At 39.5% G+C, this 27,520-nt stretch overlaps 4 protein-coding genes across 9 annotated transcripts; 1 reads left to right on the top strand and 3 right to left on the bottom strand.

Annotated features, from left to right (window-relative positions):
• Positions 1–205: 205 nt before the first annotated feature.
• Positions 206–11,507, bottom strand: rragca (Ras-related GTP binding Ca). The gene is made up of 7 exons (XM_041044618.1): positions 11,147–11,507; positions 8,112–8,315; positions 7,080–7,279; positions 3,455–3,569; positions 1,967–2,109; positions 1,390–1,538; positions 206–901 (listed from the first exon to the last, which is right to left on the bottom strand). The coding sequence occupies exons 1-7, from the start codon at positions 11,327–11,329 to the stop codon at positions 747–749; spliced, it is 1,149 nt and encodes a 382-aa protein (XP_040900552.1). The 5' UTR covers positions 11,330–11,507; the 3' UTR covers positions 206–746.
• A 784-nt stretch (positions 11,508–12,291) lies between these two features.
• LOC121186033 (c-Myc-binding protein-like) lies at positions 12,292–14,644 on the top strand. 2 transcript variants are annotated; one of them, XM_041044619.1, is made up of 6 exons: positions 12,478–12,741; positions 12,798–12,886; positions 13,197–13,269; positions 13,659–13,707; positions 13,864–13,993; positions 14,087–14,644. In XM_041044619.1, the coding sequence occupies exons 1-6, from the start codon at positions 12,597–12,599 to the stop codon at positions 14,132–14,134; spliced, it is 534 nt and encodes a 177-aa protein (XP_040900553.1). In that variant the 5' UTR covers positions 12,478–12,596; the 3' UTR covers positions 14,135–14,644. The 2 variants fall into 2 exon arrangements, with proteins under 2 accessions (XP_040900554.1, XP_040900553.1); XM_041044620.1 differs by lacking the exons at positions 12,478–12,741; positions 12,798–12,886 and adding an exon at positions 12,292–12,452.
• A 1,147-nt stretch (positions 14,645–15,791) lies between these two features.
• Positions 15,792–17,288, bottom strand: gja9a (gap junction protein alpha 9a). Its single transcript, XM_041044450.1, has one exon. The coding sequence runs from the start codon at positions 17,286–17,288 to the stop codon at positions 15,792–15,794; it is 1,497 nt and encodes a 498-aa protein (XP_040900384.1).
• A 2,103-nt stretch (positions 17,289–19,391) lies between these two features.
• Positions 19,392–27,356, bottom strand: rhbdl2 (rhomboid, veinlet-like 2 (Drosophila)). 5 transcript variants are annotated; one of them, XM_041045243.1, is made up of 8 exons: positions 27,344–27,356; positions 25,677–25,920; positions 23,995–24,143; positions 22,759–22,871; positions 22,422–22,522; positions 22,104–22,164; positions 21,942–22,003; positions 19,392–21,179 (listed from the first exon to the last, which is right to left on the bottom strand). In XM_041045243.1, exons 2-8 carry the CDS (start codon positions 25,905–25,907, stop codon positions 21,000–21,002), a joined length of 897 nt encoding a protein of 298 aa, XP_040901177.1. In that variant the 5' UTR covers positions 25,908–25,920; positions 27,344–27,356; the 3' UTR covers positions 19,392–20,999. The 5 variants fall into 5 exon arrangements, with proteins under 5 accessions (XP_040901177.1, XP_040901175.1, XP_040901173.1 ...); XM_041045241.1 differs by lacking the exon at positions 27,344–27,356 and adding an exon at positions 26,716–27,336 and having other exon boundaries at positions 25,677–25,950; XM_041045239.1 differs by lacking the exon at positions 27,344–27,356 and adding an exon at positions 26,716–27,336.
• Positions 27,357–27,520: the final 164 nt, after the last annotated feature.

The raw sequence follows: 27,520 nt of genomic DNA, 5'->3' as shown, positions 1-27,520 counted from the left end.
TCCCTTTTCAGACTGCTCACAAAACCTTGTTTTCCCTTCACAAGTGAAACCAAAAAGCGAGTTTTGGGCAGCATTCAGGTAGGGTGAGGTGAGTGGTGGAGAGAGAAAGCTTGCACTGCAGTCAAGCTTTATCTACATAAGGCCATCTCTGAACATGTGTGGTTTAGGACTAACAGTTCACATCCACCATTGTTGTTTTTTTTTTAATGTTTTTTTTAATTATTATTATTTTTTTAATTTAATCAGCACAGAAGTGGTCGGGGTGGGTTCATCACTAGACAGATTCCTGCAAACTGTCATCACAGCTTGTCCATAGCAAGAGGTTACAACAAGGGTTTTCCCTCCTCACATTTCTCGTACAGAGAGACCAGCAGCTAAATATCACAGTCTCTGGCCGCTTTAGGAAATCCAAAGAGAGAGAGAGACCGAACACCTTTTCCTGTCCAGGTGTGGTTTTGCTCTCTTGGCTTCCTCACAGCCAACACGGTGCTTTGCATTCGCCTGAAACGGATGCTTGAATTTCTCTTCCATCTTAGCTATAGAAGCCTGACCCCTCGGTGCTCCAGTGCTGCTCCCACACTCTCTTGGCTCCAGCTGTCTCTCAGTGCTTTAGGTGCTGGGAGCAAGGGTTTGTGATTGGCGCACCAGTGAGCCCCAGTTTAGTCTCTCCTCTACAGGCTCCCTGGCCCTTTCCTTTCCTCTACCTTCTTTTTTGCGTCTTTTTATTTTTTATTTTGCATCAGTGTCTAGACAGTGTTGCGCGGCGTGCCGTTCAGTGCAACGGCCTTGTTGCAGGGTGAGCCCACAGCCTGTGGGCCCACTGGACGCTGGGTGGAAACGCCTACCTCGAATACTTCATGGATGGCCTTCCGGAAACAGTGGAAGTTGTAATCTATCAATCCTAAGGATGCAAGAAATATAAAACTGGTTAACAGTGTTTGATGACATTTGAACGTTTTGCTTTATAATAATATGTGCGAAGAAAATGGGTCAAAAGTTTGATATATATGTCATGACAATAACAAAAAACAATTGGGTTGAGCATCTCTGAGACAAAAACAAACAAACATTACAAACTTCAAAATGCAGAATTTACCACACCACCGATTTCGCCATTCTTTTCAAAATCTGTATTGTATTGTAAGTTCTCCAGCTTCAAGAACTTGCACATCAAATCCTTCAATTGTCCCTTTGATGTACTTAATTGCAGCACACTACAATGTTTACATTTTGACTTCACACATTCTGCATACATGTAGATGCGCACCCGGTGCAATGCTAGAAAAACGTGGAAGAAAGTATGAAAAACACTTGACTCAAGCCACAACATCATTAGCCAAATTAAGTCAAATGAGCTGCAGAGCATCACCGATTTCCCTGACAGCTCACCTTTGCGCTCAAAACTTTCTTCTCGCAGGATGCAGACAAGGGCCAGGAACTTGGTGACCTCTTTCAGGTACAGCACAGTGGTGTTGTTGAGCTTGATGATGGCCATGGACTCCTTGTCGTAGGCACTGCCGCTGCCGTCCTCCCTCAGGCTAGTGTGGCACAACAAAAACGGCATAATGTTTGGGGGAAAGCGGAAAATAAATTGCAGCTTGCCAATGATGTCATTAATTAAGCAAATAAATGCATAAATTAAGTTATGCCTCAATAAAAGCATCGTCAAACAACACATGGGTGAACTCTATATCTTAAAGCATTAACAAATTATAGAGGGAGAGTAAATTAAATATGTTTTTTTTCATTTGTTTTACTAGTTAATATGCAAATTTATACAGAAAGTTAATAAATCTACTATACTCTTCCCTATGTTTCCAACTCACTCATTATTGGATTTTTTCCTGTTAAATTGAATGAGGATGTGTGGAAAGCATTGACATAACCCAACTCTGACCTCTCTGATAAATTGCTAATGTGCAAACAAGCAAAATAAAACAACAACAACAAAAAAAACCCCACTCACCCGTAGATGCAGGAGACGTCAATGACCACATCGATCATATCACAGCACAGCTCATAGGACTGCATGTCTACAGGAGAGCTGTCTGTGGCGATGTAGATCTTACTGACCACATCAAACAGAAAGGCCTTTTCTATCCCTGAATTCTGTTAGCGACAAGAGAGAGGAGGAAAACAGAGGGGGGAGTAATAGGAAATTATAATGTCGTAAAGAAACACAGCACCACTATCTGATGGGTTACATTGGACCTGATAGAAATTTGGCAACTTCAGAGACATTTTTCATTACTGATGAATCATTTTCTCGATTAATTTTTCTGTAAAATGTCACAAAATTGGAAAACCTTCTGGAATTTCCTGAAAACAAAATCAAATTAATCAGTCAAATTACTTGTTTTGTCCAGCCATCAGTGCCAAATCCAAAAATACCCTGTTTCCAGTCACAGGAGACTAATATAACCAGCAAATATTTACATTTGACAATTTGGATCTGATGCATTTCTGGCATCTCTGCTTTAAAAATAAGTTAAAAATGAATTAATAAACTATAAGAATAGTTTCTTCTTAATGTTCTGATGCCTAACTGATTAATCAGCTATTTTTTAAAAATTTCTATACTGTTTATACCATGGCCATTATGCCTTTCATATCAAATGTTTTTTATGTATTTCCCAATACTAATGATGTAATTAAATTAACCTGATCTTAAAAGCAGCAGATAATGAATGGAAAGATTAACCAATGAAAAATTATGAATTTGTTTAACTTAATTTGATTCTTTGCTAAAACTGACACATTATGCTCTTCCTATGTTCTGTAGTTAGCAGCAGAGACAGTGTTTGTCACAGGTCTGATGGTTCTCACTGAAACTCCACAGAAATGGATTGAACAGGATTGTGCTTGTGCACACAAGAACTGTCAAAACAGTCCCACGATTTTATGCAACCTCTCTCAACAACCTGCTCTGATATGTTTCATAATTAATATTGCTGCCTATGGAAGGCAAGAGAAAATATTCAAGGCTTTAGTAAATTAAATTTAAGACTTTTTAATATCTCCTCGGGCCTTTTTTCAAAGAACTAAATTCAAGGCTTTTTCAAGACCTGCAGATACCCAGCAGTAAATCCTACCAAACTAAAACAAAAAAACATACAATTATTTACAAATAGTATGCGCGGAAGAACTGCTTGTTCTTCCTTGATCATGTCCTGAAATAAATCTCTATCAGTAGTCCTTTGGATGTTATCAAGAGTGACACGATACTACTAACAATGTGTGTGACTTAGAAATCCTTTGCCTCATGAAAAGATCAGTGTTACAGACAGGGGGCAGGGCACACACATGGCGTGTAAAGACTGTGAGGGCATTGGAGGAACTGCAGGCAGTGACTCACATTTAGTTTGTCACACATAAATCATGGTGCCGATGACAAAGTTACTAAAAAAAAAAAAAAAAAGGTTTATTCACCAAGAGCTCGCTGTTGTCTACTTACAGAAATGAAGATGTTTAGGAGGTTCTCCAGAGTAGGGAGCTGAGGGATGAGCTTCTGCACAACTTTGCTGAAGGCTTCAAAGATGGAGTGGTCGTAAATACTCGTCAAGTAAAAGCTGAAGGAGATAAAAGATTTAAAAAAAAGAAGTGAATATGTCGTTACTAGTATGAAACACTTCTCACTTCCTCAAAAAGCATTTGAAAGCAGGTAAAATTGCAGACAGTCACAAGATCACATGACAGACAGATGCTGGATGGTAGAAAAAAAGGTCTGAATCAAAGCATTTGTGAAAATAAAATGAAAATAAAACCGCTTGCAAAAGTGTCCTCATATGACTGCAGCAAAAAAAAAAGGGACACACATTAGTTATGGACTTTGGTTACTGAGATATATAAATAAAAGGTCAGTGTCTGAGGAAACCAGTGGCTTGAGCCAAATGGAACTGTCTGCATACACTTGGCAGAAGCTCAACTTTACAAAGCATTACAGTGAAGAAAACACCAGAGAGCCACAAGGTTAAGCAAAAAAAAAAAAAAAAAAAAAAAAAAGCCCTCTCAGCTCCACTATATATCCAGGACCGCTTTGGCTGTCTAAGTGAAATAAACAACAATCTCACCCACATAAAACACAGTGCAGCGTGTGCCAACAGAGCCTTAGCATCAACAGTAAAGCTGCTGCTGAGCTGAACGAGCTCAGCCAGGGACAGCCCGTTTAATGTGGTACACAACACATTTAGACTTTTCACACAGCGTGTCAGGGCAGAGGCTGCAATTAACAATTATTTTTAGTTTTTAAATTAGGGCTGAAACAAACAATTATGCAATCCTGAATCTAACTGATTGTTTAGTCCAGGGGTCTTCAACGTTTTTCAAGCCAAGGACCCCGAAACTGATGGAGAGATGGAGTAGGGACCCCCCAGCTCCATTTTCAATTAAGTTATTGATTACTCGATTCTATAATTCTCTATATGTCTAAAGTTTCCAGAGCCCCAACTGTTTTCTTCTTTTCATTGATCACTGATCATTAGTCAAGTACTCACATTTTAGTAGGTAATGACTACCTTTGTACTTTACATTAAAAATGACATCAAACTATTTCTTTAATCAATTATAAATTAACTTAGTGTCTACTGACTAAGCCATTAACCAAGTAATCATGGGGTTTGATGGGCTGTTTCCCCAGGTCATATGACATAGTAAAAGTGCCAATAATATTTTCCTCACTGAACAACAAACCAATCATTAAATCTCCTACAGCAGTGACAGTGTGAATTACTGTACAGCGACACAAAGGAACATGAATCACCTGACACAAGTGTACTTCAGCCTTATTTCTACATCTAACTTATGTCCACCCTTTGCAGCCTGAATCACAACAGCTCTGGTGTCTGAACCACAGGTCATAGTTTCTTTCATTAGGAAGTCAAAGAGGAATTTTGCAGTAACACTGAGAGTATGCAAACCATGCACATGCACAGGCTACTGTATATGTCAAAGAGGAAATTAGCATGAACACCTATCACAGGGTTTCTGCAGGGTTCATCAAGTTACGTCTAAGACATTTTAATACCATATTGAAGGCAAATTAATATATCTTTCATGGTCATACCAGTCAAACTAATTAAGTATAATGGAAAAACAAAGGGACAATAAGGTCCAGAATTACTTACCATTATATCATGTTTTTAGTACTAACCAGCGATATATATTTCCTAATTATCTAATTAATTAAATTAACATGGCCTGGACAAGCTGTTGCTTGTGTTGTAAATGTTTTTTTGTTAAAACAGCCTCTTGTACACACAATCAAAAGTCAAAATAATCCTTCCAGTTCATAACTGTATAATGTGCCCTGATAGCCTGCAATCCAATAGCCTTTTATTATCTTCTAAAACTTTTTTTGAGGAAACAAGGACTCTGTTCTTTAGGTTTTTTTTTTTTTAACTTTTTAAGACCTGTGGAAACTCTGCTATCAACTTTAAACACAATAATAGCTTCAGACTCAAATGGGTAGAAAAAAAGAGCTAAATTTACAGTATTTTCTACGGCCATACCATACAGATAAAAGCATCTAAATTTTCTTCTGCATCAGAAACGATGATCTTCGTCTACATGTTCAGATTCTGGTGAACAAAAAAAAAACGGGACATTTTATGATGCTCTGTCAATACAGTCTAATTTTCACTTTCAAACTCGACACAAATTTGGTGGGGTGAGAGGTGTGACCGGCTGGACTCTGCTGAGATGTTAACACCTACATGTGTTGTGGTAGCACAAATTTGTCGCAACCCAGAGAATTGCCGAGAAAAAATGCTGAATTTAAGTAGTTAACTTAACAACAGTTACAAATAACCAATCTGCTTCCTTGTATGTGTAACAACTACATTAAAAAAATCTGAAATATCTTAATCTGCATTTGTGGGGGAAAAAAGTGTGCAGATCTGTTTTACTGCTCTTGTTGTCGAATGTGTGCTCACATTAGGTTGGTATCAAGTTCTCAAGGTTCAAGTTTCCATCATACAGAGCAGGCCCTTCATCACACTCAGAAAGTGTTTTAGAGGTGAAGTCAGTGAACAGTCTCGAACTTACTGTGGGCCATCGCTCACAAGCATCATTTGGTGACATACCAGTATTGTGTTTAATTGTTTTGACATTGCCTGTGCTAAACTCGGGGCTCTGATATTTAAATTGGCAGAGACAGTGCTTATCTGCGTGCTTAGAGTGAGCTATAGGTTGATCTTTCTCTGCTGCTGAGTTGTTTACATCTAAAGAAAATTAAAACAGCTCTAAAAATTAATGCGCCATGTTTGAGTCTGTTCACCCGCTCCATCAAGTCAAAGCAACGTTATTACATCTGAGGGAGTTACATTCAATTACAGTAGCTTTAATGAAGTAGGCTTTGTAAACAGACTCGGAATGTGGAAATGCTTATTTCGAGCGGATTTGAGGTTTCTGATTAGCTGCTGTACCAGCCTGTTTGAGCTCATTTCTAAGCTGTGACTGTATTTTTGATAAGATTTGAGGAAATCTTTTGAGCAAAACAGCAGCATCACTGTAAGGATTTAATTCACTGTTTGCTATGACTCCAAATCCTGCTATGCAGATTTGTGTCTGGTGTATTGTTGACCTTTTTTTTCCCCCGTTACTGATGTATGAGTAGCCTCAGTTTATGTAAACATCCTCTCATCCTCATCCTCTCTCTTGCAGTGTTACTTTGTGTATCTGTATTTTTTTAGTAATTATTTTTAAATATATATATATAATTTTTTTTAACTGTCCACTGGGTACCTGCATCTCACCCATTATCGTATAAATACTTTTCCTTCTTTATAAGATGTTCTAGATAATCTTTATATTGAGGGACTTATGAGAAAAGGGAGGAGCTGCTTTCATGGCTTTTATAGCAACGCAGTAATGAGAAAAGAAAATGAAACTAAGACTGAACATGCATGAATAACAGGTGTGAGGTAACTTATTTTGAGAACAGTGTGTCTGCCTTATACTCATGTGTCCCAGTGCATGTTCACTGAGTGCACAGGTAGCAGGGAAAAAACGATTTCTTCTTTAGCCTTGTACAGATGTAGTAAAGTAGTAAATAAAATAATGAAGTGTAAAAAACACCGTACCTGAGATGCAGCTTCTCTAAGCTAGCGTCGGCCAGATCGTCATTGGCTCTCTGGTGGATGTCTCTCTGGGTCTCGATCTTGTGATCGTCTGAGAGGCCGTCCACTTTGTGAATAAACACCTCGAAGTTAATCTCTGGATTTACCCTGTAGGCCCGTGATACTGTGAGGTGAAGCCTACCCAGAGCCTCCACATAGTCATCCTAAAAGGAAGAAAGTAAAACGCATATTGATACACGTATGCACGATGTACTTCTGTACATCTTTACAAAAACTGAATCATAAAACTGCCCATAAATGAATTACAAAAATCAGAACTTCAAGTACACTACAGTCCTCATTTTAGATGACAACTATCTTCTGAGATGGCACTGACGCACACAGTCACCATGTAATTGTGTACATTCTCATCCGTTTTAAACCAGGTATGAGGAAATGAACCGCTGCACTGTCTTCCAAAAACAGCAAGACGAAGGCAGCTCTCCTCTGATATCGCTGTGTGACCAACTGCTGAAACAAATTGAATCTGATGGACCTCCTTGAGTACAAATAAACCCTGCAATTAGATCAGCTGCAGCTTACATCATAGCTGAGATTACTTCTTGAAAGCACTTACGGTCATGTGGATAGCACTGGCATAAAAGCCAAGTCATGCAATTGTCTTTTATTCCAGCTGCTCATCATTGATTTCATTCTCGACGGCTTCAAAGCGCTTCTAAAGTACTGTACTCTGCCTTTCATAAACAGCAACCACTAAAAAAACTTAGTTCTTCGTGTGTAGTTATGAAATGGAAAATATATAATGTGAAAGGGATTCAGGGTATCTTCTATATGTGAAATGTCCAGTCACTGCTCACAAGGCAAGACAAAAAGCAAAAATCTGTATTTTTAGTCAGCATTTTTGAAACATGACACTGTTCTTTTCCATGTTCAGAGCAAGTTAAACAACACAGAGTGTTGCTGTGGAACAACACGGTCGCTTCCTCTGTTTATGACTACATCAAATTAACCCCTTCTTTTCTGCTCACTCTTCACCTGAGCATCGATGACAAATATCAAAGCCCCGGTTCCTCTGAAGATCATCTCGTAGTCAAAGGTGGGATCGAAGAAGTCGACCTGGCCTGGGAAATCCCAGATCTGGAAGTTGACGAATGAGCTGCTAGAGATGTCGTCCTTGTAGATTTTGTTGGTGCTCTCCAGAAACAAGGTCTCGTTGGGAGACATTTTGTGGAAAACCACCTAAAATCAGAGTTGGGTTAAAGTTTAAGTAAAATAAATGCAGATGACTTGTCTTTCAGAACTTATCAACATGGAAACACTAACACACTGCAATACATTTGATCTGTTATGAGAAACAATGACAATTTTCAGTAAATAAATTTAGAGCTGAAATAGCTAGTCAATTAATCAATTAGTTATCAATTGTTAACAATCAATTAGTTGAGAAACAGAAAAATAATCATTAACAATTTTGATACCCATTTCAGTCATTTTTCAAGTAACACTTTTGAAAAAAGTGCCAAACATTTTCTAATTTCAGTCACTGAAATGGGCGAATTTGATGCATTTCTCTGTCATATGTCATGGGAAATTGAAAATCTCTGGGCTTTGAACTGTTGGTTTGAAGAGATCTGAGGACATGACCCTCAGCTCTGTGAAGTCAGATTCTGAGCAAGCAGATAAAAAAAAAAAAAAAGTTTATGAGATACAATTCCCTGCAAAAACTCCTTACTCAAGCATTTGGAGCACTTCCCTTGCTCACCTACACCAGACAACCCCAAGGTTTGGAGTGAGACACTTTACTGAAGAAGTGTTTTTATTCACTATTTATACAAACAGAGATATAATGTAAATGACTATCTAGGAACATGTTGTGTCTTGCAAAATTATGATTATCAAAAATAATATTGTTTTCATGAGAGAGATTATCATGAAAGAACTGTATTTTGACCGATGCTATAATTCCAGCACAGAGACATCATCCGGACGTCACATGCAGAACAAGAGGGAAAAGGGCAAAACATTTTAGACTCGCTGGTCTGATGTAACACACATCACTCCACATTCAGCATTTTTCAGCGGCATGCTTTCAAAAAAGCAGACAATAAAACTGTAGCTGTAAAGTCAAGTGTGGTTTAGGGTTGATCGGGGTCTTGGTCTACTGGATACAGTAACAGGTAGAAAATAAGTTGCACTGCGTAACAGTGGAGGACCTGGGAGTGTTTGCTTCACCACTGCCATTTTGAATCAGTGCGTAGGCCACTGGGGTCACAGGCCAATGAACCAGCAAAAAGCCAAATCACATGTTTTTCAGCCCATACTGGAAGCTTACAGGGAAATATGAATCAGGGACTTGAGGGTGTGCAGATTATAGAAAAACAGAACAAGAATAAAATGTGCACTTCAGTACAGAAAAGTGCAATTCTTTACTTTTATTTCCTCCAGGCAACGTCTGTAGCGTAGACTCCTGACGTGTCACACTACATCCAGCCTGATTCTACTTCCCCCTTGAATTTTAACATGAATAATAAAATATCATAGAAGGAACAACTGTATCTCATCTATTATTCAACCACAGTGGCAGTCTGAAAGTGGCAGACTTGAAGAATATGACGGAGACCGCTAACCTCGCTGTAGGTGGTGGTCAGATCATGGAAAAGAAAAGGCCTTCAATTCAAAGCCGGGAAAACAACTAAGTAAAGTGGACAACAACTTAGAGGGCCCCCCAAACCCCAGGTTCATGTCAGTTGGTTTTGGTAATCTGATGATTAAGTGCCAAATTGTTAGAGATATTCCACCACTCAAGTACAATATCAACTAGGCCTAATTTTATGTCTAGTTTGAAGAGCATTTGTATTTTATTTTATATTGTGTTCATGTTATTATTATATTATCAATAATGCTGTATTCAATTCATTTTCCTGCAGTGTTTTGTAGCAGAGGTGGACCAAAACGTTTGAAACAAAGACCACTAACAACATCATAAAAAATGATTGAAACTTTAAGCTTTAGGGAAAAAACAGAGGTGCAATTTCCCAACAGTAAACACCTTACATGTAATGAGTGTGACTATTATTTAGGGCATCATCTACTAAGTAAACTGATCCGAAATAAGTCACAGGGTCTCTGTGACTGTCCACCTCAGGTAAACACTTTTCTGTGAGGAGACCCTAGGACTACTGATTGATCTGGACTAGAGTTCAATGATTAATTGTTTGTGTCCACTTTTAAGCAAAAAGGCTAAATGTTTGATGATTTCAGCTTCTCCAGTGAGTGTGGGTTAGCAGCTTTTACCAATCTTAAGCTGTACCAAACCGAATATCTTTGGGTACAGGGCAGCTATTTAAAAACGGCATCCTTAGGCTATGGGAAATTATCATATAGACCAGACCAAAACATTAGTCAATGACTCAAATTAATTGCAGCCCGACTCTGGACTTGGAAATAGGTTCACTTGCAGTGAACCTATTGCAAAGAGGGTGCTTAGTGGGGGGGACTGTGGGGGCCCATCAAGTGTCTATCGCCCAAGATAGAAACGTGTTAATCCGGCCATGATTTGAATACACAGGGGAAGAGGATGTCGTCCAAACCGCAGGTGCTGCACTGATTTTAAAGTGTTAGGACACACTTCCACAATGGAAGGTGTGGTCGCCTGGCGATCATGTGAGAGCCACACATCAGACCTGCCCTATGCCTCACGCCTGGGTGGGACTAAGATATATTTGGTATGTTGGACAAGTTGTTAACCTAACAGTCACATGTTGTATATCCACATATCGGCACAGATGCACCGAGCCTCTCTGTCCTCCTGGTTAATAATTCACTGCCACAGCTACACTAAGCTACCCCTGAAAGCTAACTAGTCATTAGCTGCTGGGAGAAATGCTTTTTATTGCGCTTCGTTCCCTCTTGTGTAGCTAGACATGTTATCTGCTGGTGTATTGCTATCATCACTTTCGACATGCTAAACTAACTCGCTAGCTCTTCTGGCTAACATCCCACTGACTTGCGTGAAGCCGAGGAAGGCGCCGCTCGCCTCGAAAGGCTAACACTTTAACGCCTCTCCCTACCTTCTGTATCGACGATTTGCCACTTCTTCTCAAACCCATGAGCAGGATTCTGGGTTTGCTGTCGGACGGCGCCGGGCTGTCCTCGATGTCGGCCTCTTCTTCACCATATCCGAAATCTTTGGGGAACGAGTCCGCAACCCCGTAGCTGTCAGCCAGCTGTTCCACATCGTACTGAATCGACATTTTGACCCAACGACGGTCTCTTCCCCTATTCCCCCCCTTACTTGTCGGTCGCCACGCCCGTGTTTATATCAGATGATCGGTATGCACCAAAAACTAACGCCAGACAATGAAAACAGTTTGTCAATAAAGCCCTGGATACTTGCAAACACAGAGCGTGATCCCACACATTTCCTTAGGATTTCCTCTCCCCTGAAAAAAAAATCACCCACCGCTCCCGTCCCTTGATTCTGATTCGCTGTCCGGTTTACAATTCGAAAAGCGATTGGTCAAACCAACTGTCATTCTACCGTGGTTGGTCGCTGTCACCTGACTAGTACTCAGACTTGTTTTGTGACCTATCACCCGAATAAGAAGCAGATACGCACTCTTATCACGGCTGTTTAAAAGCCGTTCAAGTTTGTTGCAGTAATACACGATTCAGAATTTTTTATTTGTTGTAAAAAAAACAAAACAACTGAACGTTTCACGAACACTACTTGAAATGAACCAAACAGAAAGTGGGTAGTTTGTGGCGTTACGCGATGTCGCCAGCAGATGGCGACAAACATCCACTATAGTTAAATTGAGACTTTCAGTGTCTTCAGAAAATATCGGAATGATACTAAGAAATCAGAAAGGAGACGCAACAAAGTATTATCAACGGGAAAAGTTTTGTAAGAAATGAGAGTTTAAACATACTAATTAAAAAAGATTCCATGAAAATGTTGTAGGGAATATGTAATACGTATGCTCCATGTGTAGGAACTCTTTCCAACAAATGAAGGTGGCGTGTTCATTTGTACTTTGTAACCTCTGTACAGTGTCGTAGCCCGGATTGTATTATTTTTTAGAGATACTGAGGTTGTTTGAATCCAGTTCTGTCAAGAAAATTGAAACTAAAAGCCACCTAAAATTTTTACGCTGGTCGGTGGATGTGTTTGACACACGTTATTATTTTTGGGGGGAACACCTGAAGGCAGCAGCTGTTGCCTAAAGGAGGTTGATAAACGAAACTTAACTTTTCCCACCGGCACTTTACCTGGTTTTCGAAAATAATCGGTGCGGTTTCAAGTGGGACACAACACATAGACTCTATAAGAAGAAAGTCAGCTTTACAGCCTGCATCATTATGACACATCATAGAGTAAGTGTGTTGGCTTTCGTCTTATCTTACACTAATGTTTTGGGAAGCTGTTTCTTGTCAAGCAACTGTAGGTTAGCTAAGCTAACGTTAGCAAGCTAGCGTTAGGAGTTGGTCAGTTGTTAGGCTGGTCACTTGTAACAGCTAATGTTTGTTTTTTATAACTGCTGGGGGTTGTACATGTTTGTGGATAAATCTAAATTGAGAACCCATAAGACAGTGTCAGCAAGCCAACTACAAACGTTTTTGACATCATTTTCTGCTGCAAGTCATAAATTGACCATGTTATACCCAGTGAGCAATTGGAGTGCTAACAAACAGGACCTACAAGACAACTACAAACAGATGCAAAACACGTACAGAGAGATGCACAAAGAGACGCAAAACAACTAACAAACACAAGAAATGCAAAAGGACCTGAAAGAGACACAAAATTGGTATGATTAAGCACAATATGACTACAAAGCCACGCAAAACGACCACAAAAAAAGATTCAGTACGATTAAAAAGAGATGCAAAAACACCACCATGAAACACAAAACATCTGACTGTGTCCGGGAGGCCATGGTCTCATAATCCGCCCATGCCAGTAGGCAAATTAAAGACAAATGACAAGTTCTGTGTAAAGTAATGTTTAACTGTTCTGTTTGGCATTTATATTTATACAGGTATTCTAGTTATCTAGGCCTGGTAGTTGACAGTTTTGTAAACAGTTGTTAATAAAATGGCTGACTTTTATTCCCACAGGCTTCAGACTCCAAAAGGGAGCAGTTTCGGAGATACTTGGAGAAAGCTGGTGTTGTTGACAGTCTTACCAGTGGTATGGAACTTTTTTTTTTTATGTGTAAATAATTTCTCTCTCTTTGCTTGGGTGCTATTCACAGACATCCTAACAAAAGCCACTAATGAAAAGCAAATGAAGCAAACCAGGAGAGATGTAGACAAAATTACAGCTGAAACTCACTATCTTTGTACAAATTATAAACACATATACTCCTTTAACAGGACTGAACTGAAAATACCAATGAATATCAAAATACTGAATTGCTGTGATTAGAAAACAATATCAAATTATGGTCTAATATGGCACTTAATTGAATCATATGAATCTGTATTCATATAGGTAGGTTCTAGGTATTTAGTTTGATACCTAGCTGTATTAGAAAGCTTAGTTCTTCTGTAATTTTCTTTTCTTCCATTTGGTTTCAGTTCTGGTTGCTTTGTATGAACAACCTGAAAGGCCCGGTAATGCTCTGGAGTATCCTTTTATACACATTAAGGTCTTCTCGACACGCCCAAATAATTGTGTGGTTCATAGTGAAGTTGAGCACACGAGTCATCCATTTCTGTGGGCACAATTCAATAGATAAATGAAACACTTGCTCTGTAGATTCTTTAACCAGCTCCCCCCCAGATTTGTGAAGCAGCATCTCGGTGCCGCTGGCCAGACTTCATCAGACACAGAGGCTCTGCAGCAGGAGGTGATTGACCTGAGGCAGAGGTGTGCACGTCTGGCAGAGGAAAACAAAGACCTCAAAACAAGGGTAAACTTAATGCCTTGAAAAAATGTGTATCAACCCAACAACAACATACTGTTTAAGGTGCCTAACATAGATACACTTTTTTTCTCCCTCTAGCTGCAATGTTATGAACCCGTATCAGAAGATGGAGCCAAAGCTGAGTAGACCACAGCAGAGCTTTGGGTTGATAAATGATTCTCTGTTTTTTTTTCCCTCGACATTACTTGCACTTTGAATTTCAAGACAAGACGACGCTGTTAAAGTGAAAGCCAAGAATTTTTATATTGCCCTGCTGTTTTTGTAAATCTTTGTTCCTGCTTTGTTTCTTAGAATCTAACTTATTCTGTACGTATATGTATATTTTTGTCTTGCTAATTCAGTCCTTAGTGTAGCTTTACTGAGAAAGTGTCTTCTGTATGACTGTGGACAAGTCGCTTCTTAACATGAGACGTAATTTTTGTTTTTGTTTAGTTTTTTTTTTTTTTGAGAAGTTGATGAAGGGGTTCCATAACCAGTATTTGATTATACTTCTGATAATTTTTATTTTTCTGACATTGTGATAAAAATGCATTATAAAGACACGCTTACGTTTTATTTCAAAAGGTGTAAGTGAATGTTTGTAAAAAGCACAAAAATGTATATCACATGTAAAATAAAGCACAGTATTATAATTAATGGTGTCTCACTGATCAAACTAATTCCTGACTGTGATATTACACAGCAGCCAGTACTTGACATTCTACACTTAGACTGATGCAAAATGATCAGAGTCTCCCCGGGAAACAAACCGAGTATAACACTGATACAGTGACAAGCGAAGACCTCAGGGACCAGAGCACAGCTACTTTTTTTTTTTTTTTTTTTACCAGATTTAATAGTTTTCAGTTATTTCATCAGTGACGGAGTCAAAACTATAAAGAAGGACATAAAACCAGCAGTATTCTTGCTGGTGAGGACAGTGCTCTTGTGTTAGCTGATTATTGATACGCTCAGGAAGGGGATGCTGAGACAGAGCACATATTTGTCGTTGCAGACTAAAATGCAGCTATTGTTTCCACTTTCCTCTCTATAATGGTGAGCTCGTTATCTCCTCTCCATTCGAGAGATGACTTTAATCTTCCCCTGCTAATTCCCTAACATGTAGGAATAAAATGACACTGCAGACTTAAGATGAAATCTCTACTCCTGTTCTGTTAATCATCATAATTTGACACATCTGCAGTGCTAGTAAATTTAAAAAGAGCAACAATTATGTGGGTTTTCATGGAAGTAAAACTGCAATGGGCAGCCTATATAGCAAAAGTTTAGATAAATTAGAAAATGTTTACGTCACACTACTATGAAAAATGCCAATTATGACAGGTCATCTGTATTTGGCCCTGTACATGTCTATCTAACCATGTACTAGACCATTAAGACCCTTAGCTCATATTTCAACCATGGTTATTTTATTGTTTCATGCTAATTTGGTAGCAATATATGTACTTAGTGCCAACAGAAAGCAAAGGTTTATTCCAAAATGTGTCGGACAAATACAAAAAACATACGCTATAAAGTTTTCTGTTGTTTCTTATTTTAATATGTCATCAAAAGCAATTATTGCATCAGTTGAATTGCAGTGGGTTTTTAAAGCATGCCACAGTAATTAGATTGAATTGTTAACTGTTGAAGTTTTAGAATGAATAAACATTAGCAAACTCTCACCAGTTAGAAAGCTGCTTACAGTGCTGTCAAATCCATAGGTTCAATATAGAACTGAAAGTCAAATCTGTAATACAGATGTCTGAGTGACAGTAACGCAAATGAGGGAACTGTTCAGAGTTTAGATTTGTAGGTCCGGAGCTCGTCTGCTGCTCATGTTACTTGCCACTGATGTTTTGCAGCTGGAGGAAGGTGATCTTGGGTTGTGCCTGGATCCTGAGCTGGAGTCATCCAGTGAATCTGGGGTGGAGGGCCGCCTTTGATGTTTGTCATCTGATTTTGACTGAGTTCGACTGGAGGGAGGTCCGCTACTGCCTTTTGCACCCCCATATGAATCTGTGTCAGAGCTTTTACCCTCTAGCACTGTGGAGCATTTGAATGAGCCATGAGCCATCCACGGTTTCCTTAATGCGCTTACCGGCAGTGTGGGGTAGGAGGAAACATGAGCTGCCTTCTGTGGGCATTTTGGAGAGTCTGGGCTCCTTCTTTCACTGCTGTTTTCCTCACTGTCTGGGGGAAGATGTAAAAAGTCCTCGGTCTCCTGCTTTGGATTGATCAGGGAGTCACAGCACGGTGAGCAGGGCTCATTGGTAGGCGAGGTGCAGTTACACCCTGGGGGGCTTTGAGCTGAACATCTGCAATCATCCACATCCTGCTGAGTGGCCTGCTCACCCTGGAGAGGTAGAAAAGTTGAAGATTTGATAAGGTTTGGGTACATCATTGTGCCCTGCGCAGTCTCCATCAGGAAGTTGTAGTCACTGGGTGCAGAGGCAATTGTTGCCTTTCGGGCTGCACTGGTGCATATTTGCACAACGGATTCTTTTTTATATTTGTTGGCATAGTAGTCATCAAGTTCATCTCTCTCGTCTCTCAAGTGAGGGTAGAAGTCCAAGATGGTCTTTTTAATCTTCTTGTAACCCAGATGCATGATCTCCAAGATGTTTAGGAAGAGAGAGATTGCAGCTATGCATTGCATGAACACCATGAAGACACTTTTCTCTGTTGGTCTGGAAACATAGCAGTCCACCGCATTTGGACAAGGATCCCGCTCACACTTAAAGAGCGGGTAAAGGTGAAAGCCGTAAAGGAGATACTGGCCTGTCATGAAGGCCACTTCAACAACAGAGCGGGTTACGATGTGAGCCACATATGTACGGAGCAGAGAGCCCCTCAGGGGAGCTTTGTTGAGCTTCCCCTGATCGAGCTGTTTCATCTCCCGCTCAATCCTTTTCCTGGCTTCTGCCAGCTCCACATCAACCATCTCTAGTTCCTTCCTCAGCAGTGCCTTCTTCTTCTGCCGTGCCTTCTCCAGGGCACGGAGCCTGTAGAGAGCATGGCCCATGTAAACCAATGAGGGAGAAGACACAAAAATGACCTGCAGCACCCAGTAGCGGATGAGGGAGATTGGGAAGGCCAGGTCGTAGCATACGTTTCTGCATCCAGGCTGCTCAGTGTTGCATATGAAGTCAGCCTGCTCATCATTCCACACATCCTCTGCTGCCACCCCGAGGACCAGCATACGAAAGATGAACAGGATGGTGAGCCAGATCTTGCCTACCATAGTGGAGTGGATATGCACCTCCTCCAAAATTCCCCCAAGGAAGTTCCAGTCCCCCATCTTCACTCTGCCATTATGACTTGTAGAAAGTCATTAAGAGAGATTAAACAATTAGGGAAGAAAATCTGATGAAACAGTTTAAAAACTGATAGATTGATGGATACGTAAAAGTACAATGGACATTCAGTAACAGGAGGAACACATATGAAGAAGTTACTTGGATTTTATACAGACAGCTAAGACATTTCAGGCATTTCAGATGAAATGACAATTGTATAAAAGAGTCATATTTGTAATAAATAAAGAACTTTTTTAGTTTAATTTTACAAATCCCAGTAACAATGGAAATATTAGAAAATTACAGTACCTCCCAACTGGAAAAATGAAACAACAATAAGTAGAAAACTTGTGGAGTAAAAATGCAGAATGCAATCACATATTTGCAAAAAGATATATTAAAAGTAGACAGAGGACTCGTGCATCCAGAGATATGTTTCCTAGTCTCAGCAGTGGTCCAGTTTTGTCATAATAAAACTGTTCCCCTCAGCAGAGCCATTATATAAACCAGGGCAGAGTTCTGTGTCGTTTCCTTTTACCTTGCAGCAGCATGGACAGACTGCCGGTGGTGACTTAAATCTCCTCGGGTCATGCAGCCCTGACGCAGTCACCAAAAAGTTTTAAAAATCGTTAGCGCCCTCCACATGAGTCCCTGCACAGCACCCAAACTACCGTGACCCGCCTCTGTTTCGGTGTTGCCAGAAACAAAGTGGGAACAACTGAATTGTTGACGGAACAGTGCCAACACTACTCTGACCACAGAAAGTCAATATCAACAGCTTCGCCCATGCATTTAGATCATTGCCCCACAGTGATGGGGGTTGTAACCAGTTGTAGCACCAATACTGACCTCAATCTTAGCAGGTCAGGGTTTTCTGTGTTTGTCCTAAAATAACTGCATCATTTAGACTGTTTTAACCTTTAACACAGCAAGGTTTCATACATTCAAGAGCACAGACAGTGAGTACTGAGCATGTTTTTTGGTGGTTCATTTAGGTGTGTGCATCAAGCATCGGTTTTAATAACCGAGCTGTTTCCAAATAGATGCTCTGCCAGTCTAGTCTACATGCTTTCAGTTAGTTAGCACTCAATTATTCAAGTCTGTTTGATCTATATGTTCAAACAAAGAGAAGGAAATACAGATACTGTGGTTGGAATCCCCACATTATCAATACCAGTCAGTTACCCACACAGGCCCTGTACGATCAATAGTTTTCTACTGTAGTGAAGTAATCAATGAGTCATCATGTCCAATTTCATACTCTGCTGCTCCCCTCTGGATGTAATTAAGTTCTCATGCACTTGACACATTATTTATTTATTATTATCCCATTATTATCCCATTTACAAGAAATCTATCACACTGAATTAGTGTGCTTGCTAACTGCTGGTTGCCGACTTCACACTGTCCAATTAAAAATACCATTAAACGCCTGTGTGAGAAATATGCTTGGGTCAATCATGATATTACAGCTTTGCATGCATGTCATGAAATGCTTATTAAATGTTATACTGTTCTCTAGCCATGTTGTGCACAACATTCTATCTACTAGGGTGGGATTATTTATGATCAATAGGAAAACCCACCAGCTCGGTGGGTTCAGTGCAAGACATTTTCCACGCATCTGTTAATTTGAAGCTATCCTAAACTGAACTTTTCCCCTCTGACCGGAAATCTTCCATTCTGCCCAGCAGAGCAGGATTGATCAAACCAGTCCAGTACAAACACATTAGGGGTACAGAGGGTCACACTGGGGTAACATCAAACACAAACTCCCAGTGCTATTTCCTTTTTTAAAAATCTACTTTCTACTTCAGCCCCTGTGTCTAAATTAAGTGGCATCAGGACATCTGATGGTCCATTGTTTATTAGCACAGTTCATCGGGCTTCAGAATATAAAATTCATTTTTGGATCAAACTGTGCCCTCAAATCAAATCAAAAATTAAAATCAATTTAAAATGATGCATCTTGATATTAAATATTCTGCTAACAAACATTAAATTAAATCAGAATTTGATGTCACTTTATATAAAGTAAACACAAGTTGTTCACAACTCTGTTGTCTTTGAAACCTCAGGAACAGAACCTTCAGGGCAAACTAGACTGAATTAAGGAACCCAGTGTTTATTTTCAATATTTAAAGATGATGATGATCCTTGTTAAAGCTTCTAATATAAAACTACACATAAGAAAAAGAGTAAAACACCAAATCAATAAGGGTTTAGCGGCCAATATTGTGTTTCAGAGTTGAGGCAAGCATAGTTTGTAATAATTAAATATTGATGGACTAAATTAAATTGATGTGCTGGAGACTATGGAACTTTCCACATACTATAAAACAGCAAAAACAATGAAACCGAGTCCCTGCTGCATCAAACAACTATAATTAGTCTGTATAGATTCATCAAATAATTTCAATAGTCTTGACTTGTTTCTGCAGAACTTCAGATTCAATTTCATAGAAAAACATAGAAAAACATCAAACTTCAATGTTAAACATTGAGCTGTGGAAATGCAAAACCAAACGTAGGAGGTCTCAGGTTGATCTTTGGTAGATAAATGAAGCACATTTTCAAAAAATGGCACCCAATGCTCCTTGTAAAACCAAATATAAAACAGTAATATTAAAGAGTTTGCATTTTTAGGCCTATGGAACAAAAAATGTACAGTTACTAAACTATAACTTACAGTTAGTGTTAAAGGTAATTTAGCTAAATACAATGTCAATTCTTTAATTGTACTAACAAGTTACAGTAGAGGTTATTTCAAAAAGCTGGATGTTTATGTTTAAAGCCATATAAACTTTTTGTATTTCCAAGGTTAAAAAACAACAAGAACGACAAAAAATTAATCAACAGTTTTACAACTCATCATGTAATCAGCCATGTTCTGTCAACAGGATGCGACTGAAACAATAATGTGGCATTAAGCCAAGGTAAAACCAGCTCTTGTGCTTACAAAAGGAAAGGGCAACACCAACATTTTTAGCATTCATTCCTTTTCCTGAGACTTCTTTGTAAACTCTTTCTTCTTATTAGTGCTGTCATACAACAACCAACCAACATGACTGAACAAATGTGATATCTAATGTCTAATTTAGTGTTCAATGTGGTGACAGACTTCACCACGTTTAAGGCACATGGTGAGGAATACTGGAATTCCATAACAGTCCATGGTTATTCAATAAAAAAAATTGTAACAGCATAGAGAAGCATATTATTATTCCATACGGGAGTTTGGCCATTATTTCATATTAAGGAAAAGTGACATGAACTCAGACCAGAGTGTTCAATAATATCCTGATTATCATGAAAAGTAAAAAATCTTACAAATAAAACAGACAAAGCAATAGTAAAGATCATATCCATAATAAGAGAAATATCAGTTAAAAATTATTCACTTTATAAAAGGCACATTTCATTATCAACCTTGTCTAAAATCAAAGACATGCCTTCGCAATGCTACGTATAAACAGCAGGGGGCACCCCCTCCATTAGAACTCACAACTTTATCTCTACGAAAATTTAATAGTAAAGGAAAACACCCTGAACACTACATTCACAACATCTATGAAAAGCTACTTTGCTCTGAACACTGAAAACATTAGTACATCAGTAAAATACAGTTTCCTGAGTGTGACATTAGGGCTTTTTCTGTTACAAAAAAAAAAAACAAAAAACAGTGCAACTGGTGCAGCTGCAGCCTTATGGTCCTACGGTGCTGGTGAGAGAAAAATATTGAAGAGCACAGCAAAGAGCACAAAGACTATATAACCCACTATACACAGCCAGAATCGTGGGTCTCTGAGTAGCTTCTTGTTGTAAGCACTGAAGAAGACGTAGCCGATGGTCATCCCCGCCACAATTCCTCCAAAATGAGCCACAAAAGACACCTGAGAGGAGAGAAGATGAAGTCAGGTCTTAGATTTAGCCTAAGGGCCTAATCATTGAAGTTACACTGAACACAGACCCCACACTACTGTCATTCGACCCCCCTGAAATGCGGTAAACACCCCAAAACTCGCAGGACTGGTTTAACAGACAAAAGGGTAGTAGGCGAATAGTGGAGATAACAAGGCAGGGGAGGGAATAAGGAACCAGGTTTTTAGAGTTTGTAATCTAGAAATCAGTTGGAAAGACAAACAAGTTTCATCAAAGTGGAAGACGATACTGTATGCTTTCAGCTGTTTTATTCTTCCAAACTGAAACTAAGATTTCTAAATGTGGATCAGTGATTTAAAAAAAAAAAAGCAGGTTGTGTGAAAGCTGTGTGGGTATATAACATCTGTCTATTAGTCATGCCCATCAAGAGAGGTATGTGTGTGAATGATTTATCAATTCCCAAACAACAGCTGCTGATCTTGTCTGTAGCCACAAACAAATAAAGCAGTCACAAAAAACTGTCAGATTGGGGGAGGTTAGCAGGATTAGCTTGGTCGCTCTTGTGGCTCTTTTTCTGTCTGAGAAGGTTTAGAAAGACCCTCTTTATATTTTGCCCTGCTAGATCAATAAATATATACTTTATTCATCTCCAAGGGACATTCACAGTTCCAGCAGTATCCACAACTTGAAATGAAATGAAAAATAGGCATGCAATAAGTAAAAGCGCAGTAAACAAATTAAAAAAAAAACATTATATGCAAGCAAAATTGTACCTTCAAAGCAGCGTCACCACTGACAAATCTTCTATAGAAGGCAAATCCAAAATCTGTGCCGACTGGAAAACAGAAAAGGGTGTCAAATCAAACATTTTTAAGGCATGATCATAGCAATTAGAAAAATAGTTAAACAGGCTGGTATCACACAGGAGAACCTACCAATAATCACGATGGCAAGGATACGAAATACTCCAAGGAGAGGAATCATCTCTCTGAAATTCTGTGAATTAAATCAGTCACCACCGGTAAAGAACACTACTAATATTTTAACTTTCAAAGTGCATAAAATAAAAACAGGTCCTGAAAACACCAAAAGCCAGTTTCATTACACAAAACAGAAACAAAAAAATAAAAGGACAGTAACGAAGAATGTATATATTCATCAGACAGAATTGATAGTCTTGTCATTTCCTGGCTCAAGACAAATGCAGCTGATGTTTACACCAGCTCTTACTATTAAAGTGAACGTAAACTTACCACCACTGCATTCATAAAATAGCCTCCTATCAGGGCGTAAACACCCCCAGAAGCCCCCACCAATGCACTGAAAGGATCAAAGATGGAGCTGGCCAAAGAGCCTGAGGAGAAACAGCCACAGAAATGACATCAGTGGCATTTCTGACATCCAGGACTCGCTTTGCCACAGACAAGAAAAAACAACTTGAAGGCGAGTTACAGTATGTCAGACATCTGAGTGCATAGCAATCATGAACACTAATGAAGTCAAGTTATCTTAGTTATCTCTTTCTTTGCTGAACTTAAGAAAGAAAAGCTGAGAGCCAAACAGAGATGGGTGTTTTTTGTTTTTTTTTACCAGCCAGGACGCCGGAAAGGTAAACCATTCCCACTTCAAACCCTTTATGGACCAGTTCCAGTGGGATACCCAGCAGCAGCTGCATCACCAGGTTGCCGACAATGTGCTGCACACTAGACATACAGAGGTGGGGAATGAGGAGAATATACTTAAATGAACGGTAAATGCCACATAAATGTATAGGGTGGTGGACAAAATAATGGAAACACCAGCAGTATCTTGAAGCCCTGCAGTAAGCATCAGCTGTTTATTCAATCTGATGAGTAATCTTTGAAACATGTAGAGTTTTTAAATGGTCAGGTGATGTTTTCCATAACTTTTCTATTGTTAACAAACCCATAAAAAGACAACAACCGGCAATGAATTAACATCCCTCTCCCCTGTCTCTGCCACTTAGTCCCAAGCCCAAAAGTCACTGTCCCACCCACTGGATGCTTTGGCCTTGGAGCTCTAAGTATTTTAGGCTCCCCATATCATTGCAACAGCCGTTAACACAAAATCCTTAATTTTAAAACATAGAACTTAGATTCCTACCATTTTGTGCCTCTGTGCCTTTATTTCAGTATCTCTTATAGTCATTCTTGGTCTTTCCATAAGATATGTTAACAGTAAAAAAAATATAGAACATCACCAGACATCATTTAAACAAATATCCTGTCTGGTGTCTTTCCTTGTGTGTTGGTGAAGGACTGTGACCACTCTTCCTCTTTGCTAATCTAGTTTTCCTGTGTGGTTCTGTGCCATGGTTTTTGATTTTCCTGTGTTCCTGTGGCTTTTGTTTTCATAATTTTAAGACATTTTTGTTTAGATAAAATGTGCCAGCAATTCAAGTAACAACTATCCGTCCTCTCTGCTCTTCTAAAATTTGCCTGTATGACCCGCCTCTAGTAACTCTGTGGTAACTCTGGCTTGCAGAGGCTTTTGGTGCTTCAGTCAAAAAAAACACTGAATGAACTAATGCAGGGGGAAGTGGCAAAATTCTGATGAAATACACCAAACACAGTTTGAGCAAAGAGGTGCAGTGCTTAGAATATGCAGTCTCACAAATGACCACAGAAATGAATCAACATCTCTACATCACAAAAAACCTACAAAGATTATGAGCTTCACCACACTGGTGTTTACCACAGGGCTGTACTGTACTGTACTTGTGTCTCTGGGGTTTTGACCACTTCTTGCAATGACTCAGGCTTTCATCATGTAATGATAGTATCTTAAAGCCCTGCCCAAGCTTACCCAGCATGGACAAACATGTAGGAGATGAAGCGCCATGCTTCCTGCCTGCACTCAGGCTTGTAGGTTAGGGGGCTGCCCCAGATGCCTTCATCGAGGGTCACCCACTGCTTCTGAGGCTTCCACACAGCATAGTAGATAAACACTGCCAGCTGATGAAGACACAGAAATTGGACTTGAAGTACAGGATCCAAAAAAGTTACGAAAACACTTTAGAAACTGTAGGCAGCTAAATCCCAAACAGCTGAGTAAATAACGAGAGGAGAGACTTAGACATGCAGATACTGAGGTATGCTTTACAAGACGTCTCCCACTGAGTTGGCCCCCACACCCCAGAAATCACCCAGAGTGATCATACAAAGCAGCTGAGATGCTTGTATTTGCAAATATAAGTCAAGGGAGCGCTGAGAAAGAGCACAGAAGCTTGGTCCCTCTTTTCTGGGTAAATAAAGTATTCACAGACATTCAAATGCAGTTGACACTGGACGTCTGTGAGCTACAAAGAGTGAGCTGTTCATTCCCAAGTATGAATAGTTAGTGCGCAAAATGTGTAGTGATAAGAAAGACAGTGTCAGTAAGAAATGACAGCCTTTAACTGAATCTGACATTAACGTGAGACCAATAGACAGAAGTTTTGAACGTATTTCCAAAGATTTAAAATACTTAAACACATCAATCCATCCCCCTAATAGTTATAATATATGGGGAATTTGTATATTTTTGTTCCCCAGTTTGAGGCAAGCAAGTTTACAAAACACAAATAATTCAGTCACATGTATGAAAATGATCTGCGTCTCCATTTTTAAGCACTATGCAAACATTTAACAAATGGTCAATCTACACACAAAGTAAACTGACCATCTCTTGTACTGGGGCTGTGTAAAAGTTTTATGACTTCTGAAATAAAACCAAACTCCCCTCTGTTTGTTTAACAAAAGGCAATCTTAAACGCATTCCTGATAGGTCATAATAAATGACACGTGTGGGGTCATCCATGCAACACAAATAAATCAGTATACCGCCCTTTTAACCCATGATTATGGGGAAAATGAGTCCACAGCATCCCCCATTTTGCTATTTCAACAAATCACCCACTCATCCTCCACATTCCACAAGACATGTTTATTTACCTGAATCTAAAAGTGAAAAAGACACGACGGCTTTTCTGTTTGCACATTCAGGAAAAGCATCTCTGCCTCCCACCAGTAAGGATCAACTGTACCCAGTTTAACCAAAGCTACGACTCATGAAAACAACTGTTTTCATTGACACCATGCCTACTGCCTGCTTGTGAGGACTGTACTTGATGAATCAGGACATTCAGATGAGGTGGTGCAGATGCCAGAAGAGACAGAGAGAAATAAATGAATGCTCATGGCTGCACAAGAGCTTCTTAGTTCCGAGCTTGGTCATTGTGAAAACCACAAATTAGCTATAAATAGTCAAATTAATACAATTTTTGGGGGGAAACATTATGATATAAAGATATTCCACCTATACTTATATACTCACCTCAATATCTGCTCTACTAAATACAATTAAAGCAAATCTATACAGTAATTAACACTGTGGCAGCATATAAGCCAAATGTAGGCTACATGTTGTATAATTAGATCACAGAATCCATATTCACTGTCCCAGTACTCATACAGTATGTGTGTCGTGTTTATTCAGGGCAGAGGTACCTCTCCAATACTGATGAGGATGATGAAGATGGGGGGCGGGCAGCAGTTGGTACGTTCCAGGTACGTGCTGCGCAAGTCTTCTGGAAGCATCCACTTGGAGACAGACTGCTGGAACCTCTCACAACATCCCAGCTTCCTGTCACCATCAGGCTGGTCTCCTTCAGTACTGAACGGTCTCCCATCTCGGTCCACAGGAAACGGCTCCTGCTGCTCGATGTCTATGTTGTCCATCACTGCTGCAGTGCTACAGAGCAGGTTGTATATTCTGAATTAGCTGTGGGCCATATGATGACATATAAACCTCGAGATGATACATACTTGTCTACCAACAGGTACATTTGTTAAATAAGTACAAATGAGTTAAGATTTAGATTTAAAACAGTGGCTCTTGGCCATAATGAACTGTACATTATTAAAGGTTATGAATACCATGTATACAACTTTAAATATTACAATATTGGTAAATAGCTGCCATTTGTAACCTACAACCATGGACAAGTACAATATAATGTGCCCCATACCCCCCCTACAAAGGACCAAGACACCCAGGCAGAAAGAGACACAAAACATTTTGTCACAGTCTTACTGTGTCTCTTAGTTGTTTTGAGTTGAACTGTTGTCCATTTTTGTCTCTTTTTAATCCCTTTACATCTCTTTTTAGGTGTTTTCTCATTTTAGTCATTTTATGTGTCATTTTGTTTTACTTCTTAGATGTTTTGTGTCTCCTTTTGGTCATTTTGATCCAGCTAGGCGTGTTCAATCCGTGATACTGATAAGAAAACTACATACTGATATCGTGATAGGTCGTCCAGACTACTCAGTTCAAACTACTTTAAATACTGCAGGGTAGCTTGATGTAATAGATCATAATTTTTTGATCATGTTTTTTTGTATTCATTATCTGAATCTGTAAAGTAACTAAAGCTGTCAAATAACCGCAGCGCAGTATTTGCCTCCAAAATACAGCAGAGAATAAGTATTAAGTATCTTAAAATGGAATTACTCAAGTGAAGTACAAGTAACTTAACACTGTACTTACTGTAAGTACAGTCCTTTGTGCTTAGTTGCCTTCCACAGTTAGTTACGTTACAGCAGTCCGTTAATGAGCGTTTCCTGCTGCTTGGTGATTTCAGGCAGGCGTCCAAAACTCATAATAAACTCTAACTTGAGACTCCTCGCCGCAGTAAAGTAAATTTAACTTCTATCTGCTTTAGCTTTCAGTGACACGAATGTTAACTTTGCCCTACTCACCTAAACCTTAAACAGGAAGAGTGCGGATGGCTCCAAGCGTTCCCAAACGTATAAATGGACTATTGATTCGACTAAACTAATTCACACAGTTCAATGTGCGAGCTGAAAAGTGCATGAGTTCATAGACTGTATCTGAGTTCAAAATAAGTTCAGAAAGGTTTTCAACGCCATTCTTCCATGTATTCAGACAACCCGCTGAAGCCTCTTCTTCAAACGCGACCGTCCCTGGGAGATCGAAAGAAAAGCCGCTTGGAGATAATTATAGCGCTTTCATTGCATTTTCCTGCAGGACACTTCCTTCCTCAGCCCAAACAGACCTCTGATGCTTCCACTCAGCCACAGTATATAAGTTTTTAAGACCCGTCTGTCAATACTGCTGTCTTATCTCCTGCCCGCGCGATACAACAACAGCCTACCTGTTTCCTCCCCCGTGCCACACCTGGGATCAGTGACGTCACCGACACAGGAGATCCGTATTATCCTGAGCAGCGGTGGATCAGCTTTAACACCCCCCCACCACCTCCCTCCCCCACGAAGCCCCGAGAAAAAAATAGCATTAAATGCGACCATCTTTGGTCCAGGGTGTCATATGT

The sequence above is a fragment of the Toxotes jaculatrix genome, chromosome 8 (assembly GCF_017976425.1).
Source record: "Toxotes jaculatrix isolate fToxJac2 chromosome 8, fToxJac2.pri, whole genome shotgun sequence".
NCBI lineage: Eukaryota > Metazoa > Chordata > Actinopteri > Toxotidae > Toxotes > Toxotes jaculatrix.
This window is presented reverse-complemented; position numbering and strand designations above follow the sequence as displayed.

Excerpts from the sequence above, each read along its gene's own strand:
- rhbdl2 (XM_041045243.1), bottom strand. The coding sequence starts at position 25,907 with ATGGACAACATAGACATCGAGCAGCAGGAGCCGTTTCCTGTGGACCGA. Across the intron at positions 22,872-23,994 it reads TACATGTTTGTCCATGCTGG|TGTGCAGCACATTGTCGGCA; the intron begins GTAAGCTTGGGC and ends CTGTATGTCTAG. Across the intron at positions 21,180-21,941 it reads GTGGTGACGCTGCTTTGAAG|GTGTCTTTTGTGGCTCATTT; the intron begins GTACAATTTTGC and ends CTCTCCTCTCAG.
- LOC121186033 (XM_041044619.1), top strand. The coding sequence starts at position 12,597 with ATGTTTGTTTTTTATAACTGCTGGGGGTTGTACATGTTTGTGGATAAA. Across the intron at positions 12,742-12,797 it reads TAAATTGACCATGTTATACC|CAAAACACGTACAGAGAGAT; the intron begins CAGTGAGCAATT and ends TACAAACAGATG. Across the intron at positions 12,887-13,196 it reads CTGAAAGAGACACAAAATTG|GCTTCAGACTCCAAAAGGGA; the intron begins GTATGATTAAGC and ends TTATTCCCACAG.
- gja9a (XM_041044450.1), bottom strand. The coding sequence starts at position 17,288 with ATGGGGGACTGGAACTTCCTTGGGGGAATTTTGGAGGAGGTGCATATC.
- rragca (XM_041044618.1), bottom strand. The coding sequence starts at position 11,329 with ATGTCGATTCAGTACGATGTGGAACAGCTGGCTGACAGCTACGGGGTT. Across the intron at positions 2,110-3,454 it reads TCCTAAACATCTTCATTTCT|AATTCAGGGATAGAAAAGGC; the intron begins GTAAGTAGACAA and ends TGTCGCTAACAG. Across the intron at positions 902-1,389 it reads AGAAAGTTTTGAGCGCAAAG|GATTGATAGATTACAACTTC; the intron begins GTGAGCTGTCAG and ends TTGCATCCTTAG.